This window comes from Drosophila eugracilis, unplaced genomic scaffold, assembly GCF_018153835.1.
Source record: "Drosophila eugracilis isolate 14026-0451.02 unplaced genomic scaffold, ASM1815383v1 contig_408, whole genome shotgun sequence".
NCBI classification, from domain to species: domain Eukaryota; kingdom Metazoa; phylum Arthropoda; class Insecta; order Diptera; family Drosophilidae; genus Drosophila; species Drosophila eugracilis.
In genome coordinates, this window is record NW_024573270.1 from 1,685,778 (window position 1) to 1,708,357 (window position 22,580).

Consider the following 22,580-nt stretch of genomic DNA (forward strand, 5'->3'; position numbering starts at 1 on the left):
TTTTATTACTATCGATATTTTTGAGAAAACATCGACTCTGTATCACCATTAGTTTGTTATTGTTTGGTTTGTTTGGGCCACTTTTGTTTTTTGGTTGGGGGGAAAAAAGCGCAACGTGGACGTGGAATAGAATAGAGCAGTACAGAGCATAGCTCACCAAAGTCCGCACACCTGGTCCCCTTTCCAAAACAAAAAAAAACACCTGTGACCCCTCCCCCGCCCACCGACGCGCCATCAAGTGTTTTTCATTTCAGTTCTTGAGAGGGTTTTTTCAAGATAGCATCTGGTTGATCTCGATCTGATGATCTGGCAAATACGACAGCACATATATAGTATATAGTAGTTGATTATATAGAAATCCATGAGCGAGGCCAAGATGAACGGACGCTCAATACGCATCAATCGGTTGCCGGCCACCATTGTGGCTATCCTGTTGACAATTGTCCTGGTCTACTTCCTTAATTTCCATCAGGAGGAACGACCGGCAATCTATGGCATGCTGAGAAGTGATAATCCTAATCGAGTTAATCTACGCAAAATGCTTATCGCTGCCATACAGGCGGCTCAACGTGGTGGCCTCGAGGTCCTGGATGTGGCTAGAAGTCGCCAGTTGAAGGAGCGGAGCAAGGGAAAGACGGACGAGGGCGTCAATGATCCGTTTACGGACGCTGATGGGCGATCACATTGTGTAATGAAGCTGGGCCTCCAGCGGATCTTCCCGCGCGTACAAATCTTCTCCGAGGAGGACAAGGAGCATTGCAAACAGGCTCACAGCTACGATCTGGATCCTACGGTGCTCCATGAAACCGCACAGATTCCGGATGTTACAGTGAATGCCCAGGATGTTACCGTTTGGGTGGATCCTCTAGATGCCACCAAGGAATATACCGGTAAGCACTTTACAAAATTTCCATATAAAACCTTTAGTTAAGTTCAAGATACAACTTACAAGTACAACTTACTAATTGTCCTTTTTCAAATATGCAGAGGAACTGTACGAGTACGTGACCACCATGGTGTGCGTGGCGGTAGCCGGAAGACCCATTATCGGAGTAATCCACAGTCCGTTCAATGGCCAAACTGCCTGGGCGTGGGTGGGCCATTCGATGTCGGAATATTTGGCAAGTTTGCATCCGGATCATTCGCCGAATAACCAGGTGCCCATCATAACAGTGTCGCGATCGCACACGGCAGGAGCTAAGGATCTGGCCAGGGGTATATTTGGCGAGGATGTTAGCCTACTGACGGCAGCGGGAGCTGGCTACAAGGTGCTACAAGTGGTGGCGAATAATGCCACTGCTTATCTGCACACCTCCAAGATCAAGAAGTGGGACATTTGTGCCGGCGATGCCATTTTACACGCTTTGGGCGGCACAATGACCACGCTGAATGACCAGTTGATTAATTACGGTCCAGATGAGTCGCCGGTCAATACGGATGGTTTGCTGGCCACTTTGGAAAGGCATGACGAGTACATGGACAAGTTATCCAAATACCGAGAGGCGCACAATGGCAAGCTGGCGTAGGGGTTAGCCAGTTCTTAGACCCTTAGCTCCCTTTACCCCACTTTCAGATGAATCCCCCCTCACTGAGCGTTTAGGCCGCATTCAAAAATAGCTTTAAGTTCTAAAGAGGAAAACCAGTTTTTTAGTAATCTCAATATTTGTGCGTGTGTGTGCTTCTTTTTTTTTTTGCATAATTACGTTGGTTGTGTAGCGGCGCGGCGGGGTCATGAACCCGGACCAAACCAAACCGCCCAGTTGGCTCAAAATAAACTAATTTTAAATTGTACGCTCTTTCTGCCTACTTTTAATGGGTTTTAAATGTTTGAAAGGCCTAACATGCCGGAGTTAATGTTTTAAATGTGCTTTATTTAGCAAATTATATCTCATAAACTTATAATTATTGATTAAGTTTTACGTAGGCAGCTGTTCAATTATTTATCACAACCAAGAATAAGTTTATTGTTAACATTTTTGCAATGAAATTAATATTTCTTTATTTCAATTTGATGTAAATAGGTTTTCAAAGTTTAAAATACGCAAAACTTTTTAAGATCAAGATCGTTGTGATGAAACATAGAATTAAAATAAAATTATACATGATTTCGATTTGCTTTTTTCCATAATTGGTTTTTTAAAAAACAAACTAAACAAATGCTAAATTTGCGTTTTATTTAAATGTGATAACAGCTTTTTTTAAATAGCAGAGCTTTCCACCCTATTTAACCCTTGACCGAACACATTTAGTCTAGTCGGTTTAGTCGGGTGACGAACCATCGATACCACGATTAAGCAAAACAATCGATAATGTTGAACTATCACACGCACATCAATCGGCCACCGCCATTACAATAGAACCTTTGAAACGTAGGGTAACACTTTTTTGTATAAACTAAAAAAAGCGCTGTGTGTATTGTTGTTGTTTATTATGCATTTGTTTAAACATAAAATTGTTAATTAAATGTGCGCTACATGCGCCCGGCATGTAATCAATCGAAACGATCAAAATGGGCGGCCACACGAACGAGGGGCGTGGAGATCGCCTTCCTTCTCCACCGCTGCCCCACCTCCTGCTGCTGCTGTTGTTGTTGCTCTTCCCGAATCTGACGACGACTGCGAATGCGACGTCGACAGCGGCAGAGGGGGGTCAGGTGCAGTTGAATCCGGAAAAGGGACAGTCCCAAAATCCAGAATCATCCATATTCACCGGATCGGGAACCTCGTCATCATGCCCACGCAAATGCAACTGCCGCAATATAGCGGAAAACATACACAGCCTAAAAGTTCGCTGCGATGGGCAGCAAATCACCAACTGGCGGGAATTGGATTTCGGAGAGGATGCGACCAGCATAGTCAGCATGTAAGTGATACAATAAGCACCTCCTATTGATTTATCATATCTTAATTTTTCGTATAGCAATGCCAGCAAGAATTCTATTGCTTTGATTACCACCGAGGATTTTAGGAACTTTACGGAACTCAAGCGTTTGGATCTGTCTTTCAATCTACTTACCGAGCTGGATAAAGATACATTCGGCAATAGTCTGATTCATTTAGACAAGCTGAAGCTGGCCGGGAATGCCATTAGCCATATCTATGAAGGCACCTTCGACCAAATGCCCAAGCTAAAACTACTGTAAGTAGATTTGTAACGTGTTTTTATTGTGTATAATGCATATTTATTCTTTTTTTTACGTTCGTATTGCTATTCTACTATTAACATGTTACCTATTTCACGTAACCATCAACAGAGATCTGTCTGGAAATCCCTTGGCCTGTGACTGTGGTTTAATATGGTTGATTGCCTGGTCAAGCAGCCGAGAAGTACGCCTCCAACCGCCTCCGAAATGTGATTCCCCCGGAAACTTTCGTGGCATGCCGTTAAAAAAACTGCGAGTGGGAAAGGATTTTCATTGCGAGACACTACTGCAACCACTGCTTGAACTGATACCCAGCCAGAATCAGGTGGCTTTTGAGGGCGATGAACTGCAACTAAAGTGCTATGCACCACGGGTGGCCATTGGAGTTCCCAGGGAAAGCGAGGATCTGCCCACAAAGGCGTACGTGTTCTGGGGATGGTCAGAGAAGATACGAGCGAAAAACTCCACCGAGGATATTATTTACCAGGATCCCACCAAAGTTTTCGGGGATGTGAACCTGGAGACGGGCCATTCCACGGACTCTGGCATCCTTCAATCTATTCTTCGTATTGCCAGCCTCACACAAAATCATACAGGAATGTGGGATTGTACGTTGCGCAGCCAGCAGGCGAATCTTTCGCAGGCTATCGTTCTCCATGTAGTAGCCAAAGGAACGCTATACTGTGAAGCTCGCGTGGTGCACACAAACAAAGGCACCTACCACTGGCCCAGGACGATGCGAGGCGAGACAGTGCTGCAAGAGTGCGTGGAGGAGCCCAGCGATGCTACCCAAGCACGTCGAGCCTCGCACGAGTGCGGACCGTCGGGTGAATGGCTTAATTTGGATACGGAAAGTTGTGTTTATGTTAGTGAGACTACACGCATCCTAGAGCAGTTTGCCAAGGTGAATCTAACCTTGACGAAAGGTCAAAACGCATTGGAGATTGCTCGCCGTTTGCACAACTTTACGCAGGCGCAGACTCAATTGAATCGGATACGAGATCCAATGGACCTGGAGTACATAGCACGAACTTTGGTCAAGTACTTGGATCAGTTGGAGCAACCACAGCAGCAGCAGGAGATCAGTCATCTTTTAATGGATATAGTTTCGCAGCTGCTTAACCTTCCTGCTCATCTCTTCCGAGCTGCACAATCGGAGCAAGGAACTGGACAGCGGCTGCTCCATGTAGTGGAATCATCGGCAATGCGATTGGCCTTGGCCAGCACCCAAGCAGAACCGCTGCCTGCCGAGATGATACCTTGGCGGGGATCGCTAGCCCAGCAGCGCAACCTTTTCGTGGAGTTCTTCAACATAAGCTTAGATGCCTTTGTCAGCTTATCCTGCGTTTGGCTAGAGCAGAGTCCGCGTGGATTTCAGTGTAATAGTGCCAACGATACGATACCTATGTACGAGCATGGAGATATCGATGCTGCCATTCAGCTGCCCTACAGCGTGATTGGAAACATTTCGACAAGCTCCCCAACTGTCTCGCCAATTCGTAGTCTCCGTTTGATGATCTCGCTGCACAGAAATGGAAAACTGCTGCCCAATTTGAGAGGAAGCTACAATGAATCCCTGTCTTCCGCCATCATAGGTGTACTGGCATATAGCAGCGAAGGTGAAGCCGTACAGTTTCGAGCTGAAAACGAGCTAGATCCGGAAGAGGACGTGTACCAGCAAAGAGTGACTGTGATGTTAAGGGCTCACCCGTATCACAATCCACTGAGTGCGCCGCAGCCTGCCTGGTGGGATGCGGACGAGCAGCGCTGGGAGACCAGCGTTTGCCAGCAGCACTATCAGCATCGCACTTTGGTCATGTTCAGTTGCAGTCGCACAGGATATTATGGGTTGCTTCAGAGGAGTATGTATCTGAACGATTTTCGCAGTGAGGAATCGGGCGCCCGATTTCGGCATCCACCGGCTGCTGTCTACGCTGGATGTGGCCTACTCTTTGCCTGCTGTGCCTTTAACGCAGTGACTTTTGCTGTTTTCGGCAGAGCTGTTCGGATCAACAGGGTACAGCGGCATGCTCTGGTTAACACCTGGTTGGCACTGGGTGCACTGGCTCTTGCTTTCTCCCTGGGAATCTATCAAACCGCCAGCCAACCGCAATGCCGTCTACTGGGATTGTTGATGCACTATCTCGGCTTGTGCGTTTTGCTTTGGGTTTGTGTGAGTCTCAGTAGCATGTACAAACGGCTGACCAAGACGACGACATCGGGACAAGGACAATGCCAGGGCCAGGATATGGATCCGCAGAGGGAACGAGAACGCAAACCCATACTGGGCATTTATCTGGTTGGCTGGGGCATAGCCCTCCTCATCTGTGGCATCAGCAGTGCGGTAAATCTGGCGGAATATGCCTCTTACGACTTTTGTTTCCTGCACAGTGCCACTACTTTAAATGCTCTGCTTGTGCCAGCCGTTATTCTCGTAATCTTCTGTGGTATTTTGGCTCTGTGCATCTATTATCAACTGAGTCAGCAAGCGGTAAATGTGCTCCAACTACAAATGCAACAGCAGCAGCATCGTCAGTATTCGGATAACAACACACAGGCAACGGAGCACATCGATCTGGATTGGTTGGATGCGAATGGCAGTGCCACCACAGCTGCAATTGGAGGAGGTTCTGGCAATCACGGTGGTCGCAAGGATCAGGATCACATGCAGGAGCAATACAGTACGCTAAGTAATCCTCTAAGCAGCATCGTGGACGATTTTGAGCGCTCGAATCTTTCCCATTTGCGTGGACACTTCATTTTCCTAGTTTTGTACGCTGGCGCATGGCTATCCGCCGCTGCTTATGTAAATGGTGGGCAAGAACTGTATGTTATATCCTTTGCCGGCTGCTGTTCATGTCTTGGCATTTTCCTGCTGATTTTCTACAACCTGAGCCGAAACGATGCCCGTCAGGCTTGGTCGCAAGGCAGGGATGGACGCAATAGACCTGCAAAACTGGTGACCTACAATAATGGCAGCCAGGCGCGGGGTGCACATCAATCGGGAATGATGCCTGGACCCGGAACGGCCATGATCAGCAACTCCATTGTAGCCTATAAGGCAAATCCTGGACCTGGCAGCTTGTACGAGGCAAACAACTCGGCGGGATCACGTTCGAATAGCCAGTGTTCGAGGAGCATGCGCAGCCAGACTAGAAGTCAAACGAGGAGCCAGCAGGAGCAGCTTCTACAGGCCAACGGAGCAGGTGGCGTTACTATAATTAACAACACCAGCGGCCAACAGGGAGCAGGCGCTGGAGCAGCAGCTGGCGGAGTGTCTGGCTCTGGAGGAGGAGCAGTACCACCGCACAGTCTAAATGCTCTGCTTCATGGTTCCAGTCACGACCTTATACCCTCTGCGGAGATCTTCTACAATCCCAATCAGATCAACGTAGCCCGTAAGTTCTTCAAGAAACAGAAGCGCTTGGCGAAGCGTAACAATTTCGAGCTTCAACGCCAGACGATGCCGCAGATGCAGCTCCAGATGCAGATGCAAATGCAGCTCCACAGCCAGCACAGTTTGAGCGATGCCAGTTCGGAGCAGCTGTACAGTAGGCATCACAACGCCATGACCCTACTGGCGGGCGGTAGCAAGATAAATAACACCAATCTGCATTACAAGAACCAGGGCTCGCCCATGGCAGGAGCTCCCAAGGAACACGGAATGGGTATGAGTTCTGGTGGCGATTCCATGCAGTTTAAACGCTTTGTGCCCGCTAGCGCCTCATCGGCGTCTAAGATCATGCAAGCCAATATTTACACAAACATCCCGGAGACATTGACTCCCCAGCATGAGGTAATCAAACTGAGAGCCAATGGACGTACTAGAACACCTTCCCTTTTGGATGAAACGCTGCATGAGCAGGATGACGATGAAGAAGAAGAAGAGGAGCATGCTCAGGCGCCGCCAACGGTCGAAGAGCAAGAGCCTGAGCTAGAGGAGGAAGATGCCAGTTCTTTGGACGAACATGCTCCGTTGTATGCCAATACTTTGCCACCAGCTAGCGGGATGAACAGTCTATTCCGAAACCGAGGACCATCCCATCAACCCATCAGTTCCACGCCTGTCAAGCAACCCAGTTTGGAGGCCATGAATAGTTTGGGCCTGCCGGAAATCAGCCTAGAGGAACCCCTTCTCCAGAAGCACGAGATATATGTATCCAATTCGCTGCAGGTTACCACCAGCAACAGTATCCAGCTGGACGATGACTTTCCCAGTGTCCTAATCCGCTTCAGTCAACAGCAGCAGTCCAAATCGCTGAACAATATAAGTGAAATGCTAGCTGGCAGTGGTGGCGTAAACTCAACTGGTTTGGATAACCTAGGCGAACAGGAAGAATCCAGCCAGCTGTCTGTTAACGAGGCCAGCACACTCGAGGAACAGCAAATGCGCCAGGTGTACTCCTGCTCCAGCAGCAATCTCAGCCAGCTAAAGGCACATCTTCCGACGTCGTCGGTGGATGCGGAGGACGATGGTCGCCTGCTATCCGGCAGTCCAACGAATGAGAGCGATCTAAACTACCAGAACTCGGAGATCAGCATCCGAAGTCATGGACTATATGCTCCACAGGCGGATAACGATCTGAATTTAACACTAACCGATGATTTCCGCTGCTATCAATCCTCAAATGCCAGCGATGCGGATGTGGATGTGTTGAATGAGTTCGACGATGAGTTTGTGGCCGCCACGGGAGGTGAAAGGGTGGCAGGAGATCCTGAACAGGATCATCATCACGATCACGACCAAGACACTTCCATCGATGAGCTGTACGAGGCCATTAAATGCCGCAGTCCTATGAGGAGCAAGCAGGAGGTCGTCGAGCGTTTCGAAAGAGAAAGAGAGCGAGAACGTGAGAAAGAGATGGAAGCAAAGCCGCTTAGCAATTCCCACAACGAAAATCTCAATGAGACGATAGAGGATGATAGCAGCCAGAGCAGCGTGATCTCGTACATCGATCCCAGGGCAGCCAACGAGCCACGCCCCTTTCCCAGCTAGCTCAACCCACTCAGCCCACCCCTAGTTAGATGTATATAGAATATATACAAAATGTATAACACACCCACAAACTCCAACCGCCTCCGCGCTTGGCCGGCAAACAAAAAGTTCACGTGCCAATGCCAAAGTATTCCTGTATCAAGTTTTGTACCCAACCCACTGACACTCTTCGATATATATTTATATGTATTATATATATATCTGGAGTGCTAATATCTTAAGTTCATCCACTCAAAATCCAGCTAACTGAACTTGTAATTATAGTAAGTCGAACCCTATTTATTATGACTAGTATTACTCCACTAAACTCACCCAGTTTCACATTCACCGGAGAAAATTTCATCCAAACAGAGTTCATTAGCTGGTCACTAAATCGCTAGATCGTTTAACATTTCATCACAATGATTAGGTATCACCACAACCCCATCCCAAAGTCCTATACACATTAAATAAGTTTTAAATTTTGGTAAAGCAAAATGCATTTAAATGTAGGCTAAGTTTATATTTAGATATAAATAAATCAAATGTTCACTTATAAAAACTGTCCTTAATGGATATTTGGAAGTTAAAGAATTAATCTTTCCCCATAACAAACTCATGAACTTTAAAGTTTATAAAGAGATTACAAATGTTGCATTTATTTCGAGGACAGACACTGAACACATTCAACAAACTACTTGTAAAGTAGATACAATTTATAATAGCAATTTTATCATAATACATGATATCCGTTCAACATCGTCATGGAGTGTGATTGAGGAATGCCGATCATCTTGATGAGGATGACGCTACTTTCCTTCTCTACTTAAATTTGTAACTTGTAAAGTAGCAACGAGTTGGAAAGAAGTATCACCTCGATAATCAGTTTGATTAGCGTTAAAGGTTTAATCTTAAATTTTAACAATAACAAGAGATGTGTATAAACTATAATAAGATAATACGATATTGCTGATGCCTGGACAGAGCAGGCAATATTGTGCATGTTTCTCATGGCAATGCGTCTCACTCCGGTTAGGTGATCCTCTCCGCGCCCAGAGATTCACAAGCTCCTTATAGATTTCCAGCGTCGTAGCAACAAACACGACGAGGTCAGTCCACTGGAATATTGGCTAAATTCGCTAATATTTATGTTGCGTGTTGGAATGTCAATTTTCTCTTTTAAAGTCTGAAAGTCGTATGATAGATAGAATCAATTAGCACGGGGCTTAATTAAAACTGGGTGACGAATGTTACTGACCTTGTAGGCTTCTGGAATCTCCGTTGGGGATCTGTGTACAATCGTTCCGTTTATGTACAGCATATTGGCAGCACTCTCCTCGGGCAAAGTCAACTTCTGGTAGGTAAAGCTGGCCTCCCGTTCCATCCGCTTCACAATCTCCTGGCATGTGGGGCTGGTGCTTACGCTCAGCACATCCGGTCCAGCCATTGTCACATAGTACTTCAGCCTCTTGGAACCATTCACCTGGTTGATATAGTTATATGGATAACGACAGTGAACTTTAAAGACAATCTATTAGTAATACCCGAATCGGCGTCACAGGATACTCGGGATAGGCCATGGCCACCGCACGGGCTCCCCCCTCGTTGGTAAAATCAGAGATTCCAATGAAGAACTCGCGTCCTAAAATTAGAGTGTCGATAAAATTAAGCAGTCAATGGGGAAAATAATACATACCTGTAAAAAGCACATCGCCGCCATCAAGTAACGCTTGCGGATCTTCAATCTCAATGACCGGAATGTCCAGTTCTTTTTTGAGGATAATGGCCATGCTAACAGCTTCGCGTTTTCGTTTGGCATGCTCCGATCTTCCAATCAGAGCCACTCCATTACAAATTACGGCACTGTTCTCTACGAAGACGCCTTCGGGCAGCTGGTCATCCGGCGGCAGTTCGATAACATCCAGGCCAATGGTTCTCAGGAGGGTGCAGTACTGCTCGTGCTGCTGCTTTGCCAGCTGCACGTCAAACTCTCCGTTCTCAAGCAGGGCATCCGAGATTCTACAATGGATTTAAAGCGTTTAACAATGGTTTAATTAATTGGAGGGGAAGTACCAGAGCGTCTGAGTGGGTAAGCGAAATTATAATAATAATAATAATAATAAGCACATTTGGTATATTATTCCTATTTATAAGATTATTAAACACTAATTGAAGCCATGTGCAAAGTTCTATTATGTTGATTTGATTTTGCTGTTCCTAATTACAAAGGCGCCTAAGTCCTAAATTCTTAATCATTGATTATTCAGATCAGGATAGTATAAATAGGTATAGTATTATTGATTTACATGTACAAAGCTCTCATATAATTTTGATATTTAAATGACTTCCCTTTTACTTGATAAACATTTAAAATTGTAATCGTTAATCTGTTTTTTTGGTGAAGTTTTCTTTAAGTAATAATATACTCAATATTCTATAATTTATAATTTGAACAATTAAAATTAATATCTATTAAGGGAATACAAAACATCTCAGTTAATTAATACATATACACAATTTGAAAGTTCGATTCTAGATCACCTTAAATATTCCGTTAATACATAATAGGGATATAACAAAATACTGAATAATGTGATATATCTATCCTACATCCTAGATTCAGGTTCCTGGCATTTCGTATATCGGGAGGTGTGGCCCCACCCACTGGAATGTCTACCCACGAACAATTGGTTGGGTGACCTAATTTCGCGCCATTGGGGCACTCCCTCCTCCGGATCCCCTTTTCGCCGATTTTCGCAGGATCTGGGGTCCACTCACCTGGCCACAATCGCATGTGTGTATTTGGGCGACATGGTCGACGGATTGGCCACTGGGTGCTCTTCCTTGGCGACGGAATGCAGATACGGATGCGAAGATGCGGATTCGGATTGGATTGTTCAGTTGGGCATAGAGTGACCTCGTCACGAATGCCAATAAATACTGTTATTTTTCATGGAATGGTCACTCTGCAACTCACTGGATTGTTTTTGAATACCTTATTAACTAAAAATTTCAGATATAAAAATAATGTCTTTTATAATATAATGATAATAATAATCCTTTCAGGATTTTTTAGAATACTTTTCTTTAAAAATGTCTACTTAAAAATGTGTTTCATATTAAATGCTAAAAATACTTTCCATTCTTGTTGATTTGTAACATAAAAATAGGCCGTTGAAGACACAAAAAAAATATTTAATTTAGTAAAATTATTTCATATTTTCGATGATTGTACTTAAAAGTATAAAATCTTTGAAGTAGTTTTACGTCAAACCATATACGTAAATTGTGCAATTGTTAAAAACGTGACTCATCGTGAAAGATAACGACCTAGAATGTGACCTTAAAAATAACCGCTCTAGCGTTATCGATAACACTGTGATAACGATAGTTAATGCATACACATCGCCAATTTGGGTATTTTCTCGCATGTAAATTGCAAATAGTGTGTCCATTTTCCGCATTTTCCCGCGCGCCCAAAACTTACACCGCCGTAAAATTCATGCGCCCATTTGTGAAAGAGCAGTAAGCATGGACGAAGGTAAGTGGATAAGGTGGATCTAATCCGCAAAAGCGTTTTATTGATGGCGGCAATTCGTGCAGATTATTCGGCGTCATCTTCGGCCGCCGGTGGCAAGAAGGCCGGCGTGGGCAAGCAGCACAACACGCTACCGTTTTGGGGCAACGAGACCTCAATGAACCTGAATCCTCTGATCCTGGCCAACATTCAGAGCTCCAGCTACTTCAAAGGTGCGTCTATTCATCTCTCCAGGCTGCTGCCGACCCCTAGCTTATCCCTCCTTTTTTTTTCTCGACAGTCCACTTGTTTAAGCTGAAAACCTACCATGAAGTGGTCGACGAGATCTACTACCAGGTGAAGCACATGGAACCCTGGGAGCGCGGATCCCGCAAAACGTCCGGACAAACGGGCATGTGCGGCGGTGTGAGTGGTTTATGAAATGTAGCGCTAATCGTTGGCGATGCTTTGAGGAAAACCCATGAATATATGTACTAATAGTTAATCATTTTTAGGTGCGCGGCGTTGGCGCCGGCGGCATCGTGTCCACGGCATACTGCCTACTTTACAAGCTATACACGCTACGGCTGACCCGGAAGCAGATCAATGGACTGCTCAACCACACAGACTCGGCCTACATCCGGGCACTAGGTAGGTGTTGGTAAGTCGCATGAGTTCAGCCGTCACATATGCCGTCGCTTGCTCCTGCTCCCTCAGCACACCAGACCAAAGCAAACCACACATCACCCCAAAATAATAAAAACAACCAGGGTGGGTCGATTTGGACGGTTGCAAACTATAATAGAAAGCCAGCCGTAAGCCATTTGAATCGGCGTGGTGGAAGGTATACTATGGATTGAAGAACAAGCACGTTTCTTTTCCAATTTCAAGTTGTGCCTTGTGCGAGAAGAGGACCTAGCATCTTCTTACATCCGTCTGTTAAGGTAAACCTTAATACTACTTGTAAAGTGAAAATAACTAAATTTCTATGATGCATTCAGATACCTTTCATATTTACTCAGCTTTTTCCCAAACAATTCATAAAGCATGCAGCAATTTAAGAAATTTATGTATTCTATCACATTTTACATAAAAACTAATGGAGAACTTCCTTTTCTTATCTGTGACATTATGTATTTAAATTTGTATACAGTCAAGTTATGTTTTTTGTACACAAAATCTATTATAGAGCTTAAAAGCATGCATATAATTCGAATTTAAATTTTCAAATTTTGCTAAAAGAATTGAGTTCTTGTTTTGTCAGAATTGCTTTCCTTCTAGTAATGCCCTTTGCCTGAGTTTCACGAACTCTCCGTCAAACAAATCGAGCCACCCTACCATGAAACACACTTCCTCCTTTGGCCAACCACAAATTCGATTCTATAAAACGGTTCTAACCCATTTATTCATTGCCCAGGCTTTATGTACTTGCGATACACTCAGCCGCCAAGTGATTTATACGACTGGTATGAGGACTACCTGCAGGACGAGGAGGAGATCGACGTGAAGGCGGGAGGCGGCCAGGTGAGTCAACTGTATGAGCCACCAATCACACGTACCCCAAAAGATTTTAAAGGAAGCACGGCACTAACTAAGGCATTTTCAGGTCCTAACCATCGGACAAATGGTATACCAGTTTATGACCAAGTTGGACTGGTTCTCAACTCTCTTCCCGCGCATTCCTGTGCCGATTCAGAAGCAGATTGAGAAAAAGATCGAGCAATATTGCAGGGAGCAGGGTCTGACTGTCAATCAGTTAAGCTCGGGCCGATCGGCGACGGGGCAGGGCGCTGGTGGAGGCTCAGGAGCCGTTGGGCAGGATGCTGACTACACGGAGTACCAAGATGGAAATGCAGGCTTGGATCGTGGAGGCGGTGGTGGTCGTGGCGGTGGACATGCTATGACTGGCTCCGGTTCCAGGCCCAACGCCTACCCACCGCCAATTAACTACCGCAACGATCATGATGATCGTGATTACTATGCCGCCGGCTCGGGTTCTTCTTATGGCCGTGGTCGCGGCGGCTACGACGATTACCCACCGGCGCCGCTGCCGCCACAGATGCCTTACGGTTCAAGTGGAGAGCGGGAAAGGGAACGAGATCGTGAACGAAATAAGGAGAAGGACTACGACCGGCACCGCAGCAAGCATAAGAAGAAGCATAAGCACAGACAAAACTCGCGTAGCCGCAGCAGAAGTCGCAGTCGGAGTCGCCACCGCTCCGAGCGGCATGAACGCAAGCGTGATGGCGGAGGTGGCTACGAGCGGAGCAGCAAGAGCCGGCACAACGAACACTATGAAGAGCGAGAACGACGTCATCGGTGAACACCGATAAAACCCACCAAAACAAATCCTCGCCTTTTTAAGTTGTTGCTAACTTAATTTGTTTTTATCATAACACTAAACTTTTTTAATTTTTCAATCCCTATCTACTCTTTGGAAGCCGTAGTACGTTGCGCTTCTTACTCAGGTTAAACACTTCCCGAAATCCCTAAATATCCCTCAACTAACACTTAAACTAGACACAATCACACTCAGACACAGCAGCAAGGCTATATTTTGTAATTTGTGACTACAATTATGCTGATATAATAGTTTCCAAGTTGTGTTTATGCAAATAAAGTCAAAAATAATTTGTTTAAACTGGTTAATTTTTGAGTGTTCATTTAAGTTTGGTCTATATCCTCGAATTATAATTTTCCCGTTATTTGTAATATATATATTGCCTACTTTGCGGCTGCCTTTAAGAATACCTTTTAAGTGATACTCTATCAATATAACATTGAGTTCTAAACAATACTGTTTAGATATCAAGTATGTTTGTTTTTGAACCAAATAATCTTCCCTATTTTGTGCAGTGGTTAGACATGATTTTGAACCTGTCTATCTGAGAGCTTTTCGTTTTGAGTATAATTGCCAGTGATTTTGAACATTTCCTTAATGTTATTGTCCTGGGGACGGTAAAAGGAAACTAAAAACTGGAACGTGGACTGATTGAATTCCTGCTCTAGAAGGAGAATTAAGGGTGAGTACAATTCTAATCTTTTATATTTTAAGATCTTGTTATAAGTAGTACAGTCCAAAAGATATATTCGTTAAAGAGTTAGTGTACGAGTATCAATCTTGCACCAAAGTTAATTCAAGAAAAAGGCAGCTCAATCGGCGAAGTATTTTTTTGAGCTTTGAAGCGAACGCTGCTGAATTATAATCGCCAGTGCTGCGCAGATTATTGGCAGCTCGGATCGGTCAGGTGCGACAGCTGAGACAGGTGAGGCGGCCAGGCCTCCTGGCACCGGTCGGAGTCGCCGAATTTCGAATTTCAGTTAGCGTGCAACGCCTGCGCCGAGTTGTTGCCTCTCGCGCCGACCGTTACAAAAAACCAAAACCAACAAAAAATATAGCGCCGGGCCGGGCGAATGAACAGTCGAAAAGCGGCGAGTCAAATGTAATTAGCATGTGCCAGCACCATTAACAGAGCCACTTAAGCCACCAAATCCGAACCATAATACAATTCAAGCCTCTGCCAGCCAGCCAGCCAGCCAGCCAGCACACAGACATGCTCATAGGCACTACGATATCATATCAATGTCAGGCCAAAAAGAGAACAACAAAAACAAGAGCCAAACCGGAGTGGATAGAGCGAACAACAGTAAACGGCACACAATTCACGCGTGTGCGAATGCGCGCGTCAAATGGCCCGTTTTGACCATTTTGGGAAAACGGGGTATTGCGTGTGTATGTGTGTCTGCGTGTAATTGTGTGTAAGTGCTGTGCCCAAGTATGTTTATGTGTGCGTGTGTGTGCTTATGGCCATAAAACATGGATAGTGCCCGAAAGCAAATGTGTAAAGTTTATGGCTGGGCCAGCACCTTTTCAACGCTCTCTGCTCTTCTCTCTCTTCATTTCGGCCTGTAAGCTCGGCCTATAACAGAGCTGTCAGATTATAGGTGAAAACTAGCGACTTTTAGCGGGAATCCAGTTCAAAATAAACAATATATAGTATTCTAAGGAGTATGCTAAAGGATGTTGCCTATATAAAAGGTTATCTATACTGAAACCAGATTAGTCGAATAGTAAAAGTTTTCTTAGTTTCAGTTTTTCACCTAAAATAATAAATTTCGTATGTAAATTTATGTTCATATTTCTTAGTATTTACGAGCTTATTTAGGTTTTTCATCCTAAAGCCTGAGCTTGCATTTAAAAATATACGTTGCCTTTGTGAAATTAAAAATGTCATTTGGCGGACGTGTCGTATGAGTAATATTTAACTACTTTTTAGCGTTATTCCAGGCGATGTTTTTGCTTCAAATCACTTTATTGCGCAACTGTTTAAGATAATGGGAGTTTGATTTTCGTAGTTTATTGAATGTTTTTCATTTGAAAAACATATTACTCATACGCATTGTGGTCTGTGTGTAATGTGCTAAACGTCACAGGGCGTATGAGTAATAATATTTTTTTTTTTAATAATTTTGTATTAGGTTTTGATTTGTAATTAACGGATCATTTATTGCAAGATGTATGTTAGTTATTAAAGACTAAGAACCAATTGCATTTATCTGGAAAAAAGCTGACCTGGTAGCACTGGTCTTTAAGAGGTTTTGAGAGCTTTCCAAGCTTCGGAATCGCGATTTCGGTCAGTGGGGCAAAATGATCGGGCGTTATGGTGGGGAATTCGGAGAGCAGGCGAGAGTGCTAGAATGCAACTGGTCATTATCCTTCACTATTTTTATTTGCGCTCACCTTTTTTTTTTTGTTTTTTTTTGTTTTATTTTTGTTGCTACTTGCGTCTTTCGTCAAATGCATTGACGTAATTGCCCGATCGCAAAACTTAACCGTATATCGATCTCGATCGCAGGTGTGTAAACCTAAAGTGGTTTTGATTTCACAACCGCAGAAGAGCTGAGGGGGGTGTCTTACTTTAAGCTATTACCACGTCATTCCGCCGGTGCCTATCAGCGTCAGCTAACTAGCGTCCGTGCGTCTTGTCAGTCAACAAAAACATATATACACATATATATATAGAAAAAATATATGAAAAAGACCGAGAAATAACAACGCACACAAAGCCAGAAGAACAAAAAAAAAACGACAGAAAATCACATAAAACAATAAAAAAAATTGCATTTTTTAATTGCCCCTTGTTATTTATACCGTATGCGAGGAACGGCCAAAGGGGAGCTGTGGATTCGTTGGGGGGTGCGGTAAGGAGTTGAGTAATCACCGCGCCCTTGTCTACTTGGTAATCAACCCCTTACCCAGCACCTCCTCCGCCACCCAATTCGTTCTCTCTCCGTCTGCCATCTCGCCGTTTCTGTCTGAGCTGTTGCGTCTGCGTTGTTCGTTGACTACTGACGTCATAGCCCCTGGCGTTTTGGACAAAGTACGATGCCGCACCGTGGGTCAGCAATCATTATCATTATAAACATTATACAGCCATCATATCAACATCATCATCATCATCAACATGGCACCGTGGAGTGGGTGGGGATTTCGCAACAAGTGAATCACGTGCTTATCGTAGAGATTCCGGGCATACCAAAATCCGGCAAGATAATACCAATTGGCCTCTTGTCAATGAACCTGCGTTGGGAAAGTTTTTTTTTTTATATATCTTTCATATAAGGAACACTTTAAAGACTGTCGCGACTTACAATTTTATCGCTTACTTATATAACGTTTACCTATATATAGTATTTATGGCAACCTATATAACAATTTTGCAATTTCCAACGGAATTTCTGCAACTACAAACAGTTTTGACGTAGGTCGTTGGTTTGCGGTTGAGCTTAAAGTACTGACATATTTCGTAAGTTATATACGCCAATGATTTTATTGTGTTGGATTATTCTCGGTTTTATTTTCGAGGAATTTAATCAGTTTCTTTCTATTTTTATATTTATAATGGTATTCACGAGAAAACTTCAAATAAAACAATATTATTACTTGCGTCATTAGAGTTTGATAGTTAACGATAAAAAACCAAATAGGGAACTTATTTATAAAGATGAGTTTTCTAATTATATAAACAAGATATTGTTGTGTCTTGAACAGAATTTATGTACATGTATTAAATAGATAGTTTATCGTTGTACGACTACAGGACATACTCATTATAGAAAGTCTGGGGAGAACTATACTTTACTAGACTTTAATACCACTCACTTTGGATTGGCTATAGACTAAGGAAGATAGGCAATAAATTAACAGTTTTGCCATAAATATAAGAACGTTTAAGGGAAAAACGAAATGGAAATTTCAACTTCTAATAGATAAACAACTAAATACTCATCCCAATTAGTAAAGTTACTTGCGTATGTGGGTAATCCCCATTAAAGTTGCTGTCGTAAAATGAATTTTAGTTTAAATCGTTTTCTCGGAAAGTACATATATATATATATTTTTTGACTCAACGTACGATAAATCACCGTTTCGTCCCATTGTGCGTCAGTGTCGGTGTTTGCGTGCCAGTGTGCTTGTAGTGGTGCTGTTGTGCTTTATTGCATTGAGTCGCATCGCCTGTCTGTCTGTCTGTCTGTCACTGTGTGTGCTGGTATGCGTGCGTGCGTCTGCTACTGGTGTGTGTGTGTGAGTGTGTCGTATCTGTGCATCTGTGTGCTCTGTGCTCAAATGCAATTTACAATTACGCGCGGCAATTGGAGCAGTTACCGGTGTGTGCGTGTGTACGTGCGGGATCATTGCACATTGCGTCAACGTTTCAAGATCACAATTACAATTACCCCGCAGCAGTAGCACCAACCTCTGAATTACGAGAACAGTGGCAAAAAGCAACCAAAAAAAAGAAGAAAAAAAAAATATATATATATATATATATATATAATATATATAGAAGAAAACTATCAACAATAATAAGCCCGCCCGCAACAGCTGCTCTCCGTCTTTCTTCCTCTCCACACCACTCTACTCCTCTACTCAACAATTCTTCTCTACAATTCTTCGAGCCCCCCTCTTTCTACCCCACCTCTCTCTCTTCTCTTCTCGATTCTTCGCCTCCACCACCGCCCCTCTGAAAACGGGCAGAGCTGCAGAGCCACAGAAAGCGATTTCAGTTCGGCGACGGCAGCGCACAGGTGCCATTCGGAAAGTGCGGACGTAGAATGTTTGCCGGGGTTTCCATAGTCATTTTCACCTCTAATTCCGGTGGCAATTGTCTTGACGCAAGCGTTAATAACGAGTTTATCCGTGATCTTGGCTTTACAACGGTTTCGAACACAAATTCCCCATTCCTTTAACTACCTACTTAGCTCTATCTTTTCCCTTGTCACGCTTTCCTATTCATTCTGTTCCCTCATAAAATTTCTTCATTCTTATCCAAAACATAAATATTTCGTCTTTGTTTTCTTATCTCTAACTACTCTCTTACTTCTCCCTTCCTCTTATTCTCTAGCTCTATCTCAACCACATCCTTCTTAATTATTCATATCTCCACTTAAGCAACTCTCTTAACTCCTTTCTACCCACTCTTTCGTAAGATAAATCCTCTCCCTTTTAACAGTCTCCCAATCACTCTTCCTTTTGCACTTATCCTCATATACTTATTACATCTCATTTCGTATTTACTTCATTATCTTTCCTTTTCATTTGTTCTAACTTCAGTTGTCACCCTTCCTTTTCCCCCTTGCTAAACACCTTACCTAAGCTCCCCTTCCCTTCCCTTGCCTACCCCGCGATCATTGCCATTATCCATGTGAGATGAGTGCGTGCGACGGTTCGGGAACGGTTTCGCGAACGTCTGACGCCCCCGCTTTCCAATTCGATGTCATGCCAAAGATAACGACGCCGCCGTCGACGGTGACGCCTATGCCAGCGTCGGCAGCGAGGGCGAAAACGTCGAAAACGACAGCTACAACTACAACGACAACGACGAGAACGGTTAAAATTGAAAATAAATGGCCGGCGGCAGAGGCAACGGCGTTCAGTTATCAGCGAGCAACGGAGCAGATTGGAGCTGAAGCTAAAGCTATAGCTACAGCCAGAGCTAGAGAAACGCCCACGCAGAAAGAGAAAACCGGAATAATAAACAAGATCCACCACCACTGTCCTAATCCATGTGAAGAGCTATCCATTAACAAATTGGCCCTTCGCAAGGCACAATTGAAAGCCGCCTTCTTTGGCAGAAAAGACAACGAAAAGAGTACAACCTGCTGCAATAGTACTTCCTATCGGACCACTTACCGCACTAAATACCCCAGGTGCAAAACAGAACCAGGCAAGCCGGTGCAACAGCTGATCGAACAGTTTCAGGCCATGATTGTCCAGCAGCAACAGCAACAGCTTAACGAGAAGGAGCCAAAGACGCTGCCCGGAGCAACTGCATCCAATTCGGATGAGGGTTGTAATGTCACCGGCGGTGGTCTGTCACCCTATAGCAGTGACAATGAGGATAATACGTTATCACCACGCCAGCGAAAACTGAAGGTTACACGCTGTGCCAGCAGTGATTCCGCCTTGGGCTTGGATGTGGACGATGGCGGTATGGATGTAGTGATGGTACCTCCACAACGCCGGATGACTTTGACGGTTACGGATTTACCTCTGCGACCAGCACTTCTACCACTGGCCGAACCCACAGCTCTGGCAGATTCCCCACTAACATCGCCCACCGGTAATGCCAACTCCAGTGTGGGTGTGCCCACAAAAGTGCTCCTGGAGGAGCGAGTGGTGGCCGCCCCGGGATCACGACGTGAATCAACACAAAGTTCATACAGTGAATTGGGTGGCTTGCCTCTCGGAGTGCGATATGTTCGAACACCATCTGTTGTGGTCAGTGACTATTCGGATGACATAACCGCTTGCGGTATTAGCATGGAGGAGATGGAGTACTTTCGCCTTCAGCGGGCGCGCGGTCAACGTCGCTGTTCCCTGGAAGCGGGACATGGTCATGGCGGAGGACATGGAGGCCATGGACACGGAGGATCCGGAACGGCAGGAATGTCGCCGGGATGCGCCAAGGACGAAGGCCAGTCGGATGTCAGTGCAGCAAGCAGTTGCAGCAACCTGTACTATTGTGGTTCCACCATATCCGCCCTAGATGGTGGCGAGTGCATCGTGAATGGTGTCCGTGTGGCGCTAGCCAGAAAGAGCAGCACCCAAAGTAGCAGTCTAAGTGGAGAGGAAGAGGAGGAGGATAACGACGATGAGGATGAACGTGATGCGGAGGAGGATCGCGATGTGGAGGACCTGCTGCAAGAGGATTACGAGCGGGGGGTTCACGAACGCGAACGTGAGCGACAGATCAGCGAACTTCTGGCCGCCACGCAGCTTGGCGATCGTCAGCGGGATCGATCCAAGAAGGTAGGCGCCCGCAATGACGTCACAAACCAGGGAAATCTCAAACTAGACTAAAGAATACGGGTTGCAAGAAGAAAGAGAGAGAAGAAAAAAAAATACGGACATGTCCCAAAGTGGAGAGGAGCCTTAGTAAATTTAATATTAACCCTTAATTTTTTTTTTTTGTTGTGTTTTTTTTCGAAAGCATAAAAGAGCAGTGAATGAGGGCAGGTCTGAATGGCAGATAAGCAAGTTGGTGCATATACACAGGGAGAAACGAGTGCTAAATCAATGAGAAATCAATGAGAAATCCCAACCAAAAACAGTTTAAGTTTCCAAACAGTAAAGCCTTCTGCATACTATAAATATTTTTTAGAGCAGTATTATATCTTATAGTTTATGAACTGCAAGACCATTATAACAGAAACCATAAAAACAAAAAGAGGAAAAACCAAAAGAAAAAGACTATAATAATAAGACTTATACAATATACCTATTAAATATATTAAATAGATCCAAAATCTTTGTATTATTCTTCTTAAAAATTGCTAAAAAAAAATTCATCTTGTTCTAGAGATGATCTCTTCGGCCTTGAGATCCTTTGGCATTGCTTAAAGATATATATATGGGTGAGGAATTTTAATCCCCTTTAATCAGCTGACGTTTTTTCCCACCGTGTATATGCAGGTCTTAGTGCGAGTGTGTGCGTTTGCTTAAAAGGCTGTTAATTAATTTGATTTTTATCTTATCACTAGAATGAGGTTCTGTTGCTCGGAGAAGTCTTTTTGGTATTCTTCGCTTTCCGTTCGCTATTATTATTATTATTATTTTGTTTTTTTCTTTTTTGTGTGTGTGAATGAGAACGATATGGTGGTGATGTTGAAAAATAAGGGGTGCCTTGATAAAAAGTATATACTTATCAACCGAAATACGAAAAAAGAAAACCTCGGTTCATTCCCAATTTTTTTTTTTTTTTTTATCTAGAACTTTAACAACACAACGCCAGCGACAGCGAGCTTATCTTAGTTAACTGTATATTGTATTATAGATAAATATTATGTACATATATGTATATATAATATAAGCCAGCACATATTTACCTTTATATAATGACATCTTTTTGTTGTTGTTGCTCTTGTTGTTATGGCTATCAACAGACGGCAAAAAGTTTGTAAACCAAATAAAAGTATTAGTAACCGAATTTTCGGAGTCATGATAACGATAATAAAGCAATCCACCTGGATATGTCGTCGTCTATATATAAGCAAGAGATATGGATATGTGTGTTGTCTGTATGTGTGTGTATATTTGGTTAATAATGTTACGCGCTTATCAAGCGGGTTTATCTCTCTGGCATTTATATAGTATACATATATGCCCTCGCCACCGCCGACGAGCCACAAAAGTAATAATCGCAGGGATCCCAGAAATGGGCTGTTCTTCTTTCTTTCTGTTTTTTTTTTGTATTTTTTTTTGTTTAACCCACGAGTGTGGTGTGTGGAGCTTAGTACCATATATACTATATAGTGTGGCTATATATGTGTTGATCCCCCATCCGTCAGACTAAGTCACTTGTATAACGCTCTGTCTTACGGCGGTTCTTTGTTTTTGACTTCATTTTTCTTGGACATAAGTGATAAGAGATCTTTGGCTATAT

The 22,580-nt window shown here is 43.9% G+C and overlaps 5 protein-coding genes across 7 annotated transcripts; 4 read left to right on the forward strand and 1 right to left on the reverse strand.

Annotated features, from left to right (window-relative positions):
* The first annotated feature begins 48 nt into the window (after nt 1-48).
* Nucleotides 49-1,791, forward strand: LOC108103815 (putative inositol monophosphatase 3). The gene is made up of 2 exons (XM_017209502.2): nt 49-890; nt 988-1,791. Exons 1-2 carry the CDS (start codon nt 362-364, stop codon nt 1,524-1,526), a joined length of 1,068 nt encoding a protein of 355 aa, XP_017064991.1. The 5' UTR covers nt 49-361; the 3' UTR covers nt 1,527-1,791.
* Nucleotides 1,792-2,336: 545 nt separating this feature from the next.
* Nucleotides 2,337-8,760, forward strand: LOC108103919 (adhesion G protein-coupled receptor A3). Its single transcript, XM_017209668.2, has 3 exons — nt 2,337-2,862; nt 2,920-3,138; nt 3,254-8,760. Exons 1-3 carry the CDS (start codon nt 2,510-2,512, stop codon nt 8,136-8,138), a joined length of 5,457 nt encoding a protein of 1,818 aa, XP_017065157.1. The 5' UTR covers nt 2,337-2,509; the 3' UTR covers nt 8,139-8,760.
* LOC108103920 (N(G),N(G)-dimethylarginine dimethylaminohydrolase 1) lies at nt 8,742-11,061 on the reverse strand. The gene is made up of 5 exons (XM_017209669.1): nt 10,896-11,061; nt 9,814-10,136; nt 9,662-9,759; nt 9,376-9,600; nt 8,742-9,303 (listed from the first exon to the last, which is right to left on the reverse strand). The coding sequence occupies exons 1-5, from the start codon at nt 10,928-10,930 to the stop codon at nt 9,178-9,180; spliced, it is 807 nt and encodes a 268-aa protein (XP_017065158.1). The 5' UTR covers nt 10,931-11,061; the 3' UTR covers nt 8,742-9,177.
* Nucleotides 11,062-11,502: 441 nt separating this feature from the next.
* On the forward strand, nt 11,503-14,283 carry LOC108103946 (pre-mRNA-splicing factor 38B). 3 transcript variants are annotated; one of them, XM_017209708.1, is made up of 6 exons: nt 11,503-11,658; nt 11,721-11,867; nt 11,936-12,060; nt 12,150-12,285; nt 13,052-13,158; nt 13,241-14,283. In XM_017209708.1, the coding sequence occupies exons 1-6, from the start codon at nt 11,649-11,651 to the stop codon at nt 13,955-13,957; spliced, it is 1,242 nt and encodes a 413-aa protein (XP_017065197.1). In that variant the 5' UTR covers nt 11,503-11,648; the 3' UTR covers nt 13,958-14,283. The 3 variants fall into 3 exon arrangements, with proteins under 3 accessions (XP_017065197.1, XP_017065198.1, XP_017065199.1); XM_017209709.1 differs by lacking the exons at nt 11,503-11,658; nt 11,721-11,867; nt 11,936-12,060 and having other exon boundaries at nt 12,189-12,295; XM_017209710.1 differs by lacking the exons at nt 11,503-11,658; nt 11,721-11,867; nt 11,936-12,060; nt 12,150-12,285 and adding an exon at nt 12,346-12,578.
* Nucleotides 14,284-18,713: 4,430 nt separating this feature from the next.
* Nucleotides 18,714-22,166, forward strand: LOC108103937. The gene has a single exon (XM_017209695.2). It carries the CDS (start codon nt 19,346-19,348, stop codon nt 20,996-20,998), a length of 1,653 nt encoding a protein of 550 aa, XP_017065184.1. The 5' UTR covers nt 18,714-19,345; the 3' UTR covers nt 20,999-22,166.
* The last annotated feature ends 414 nt before the right edge of the window (nt 22,167-22,580 follow it).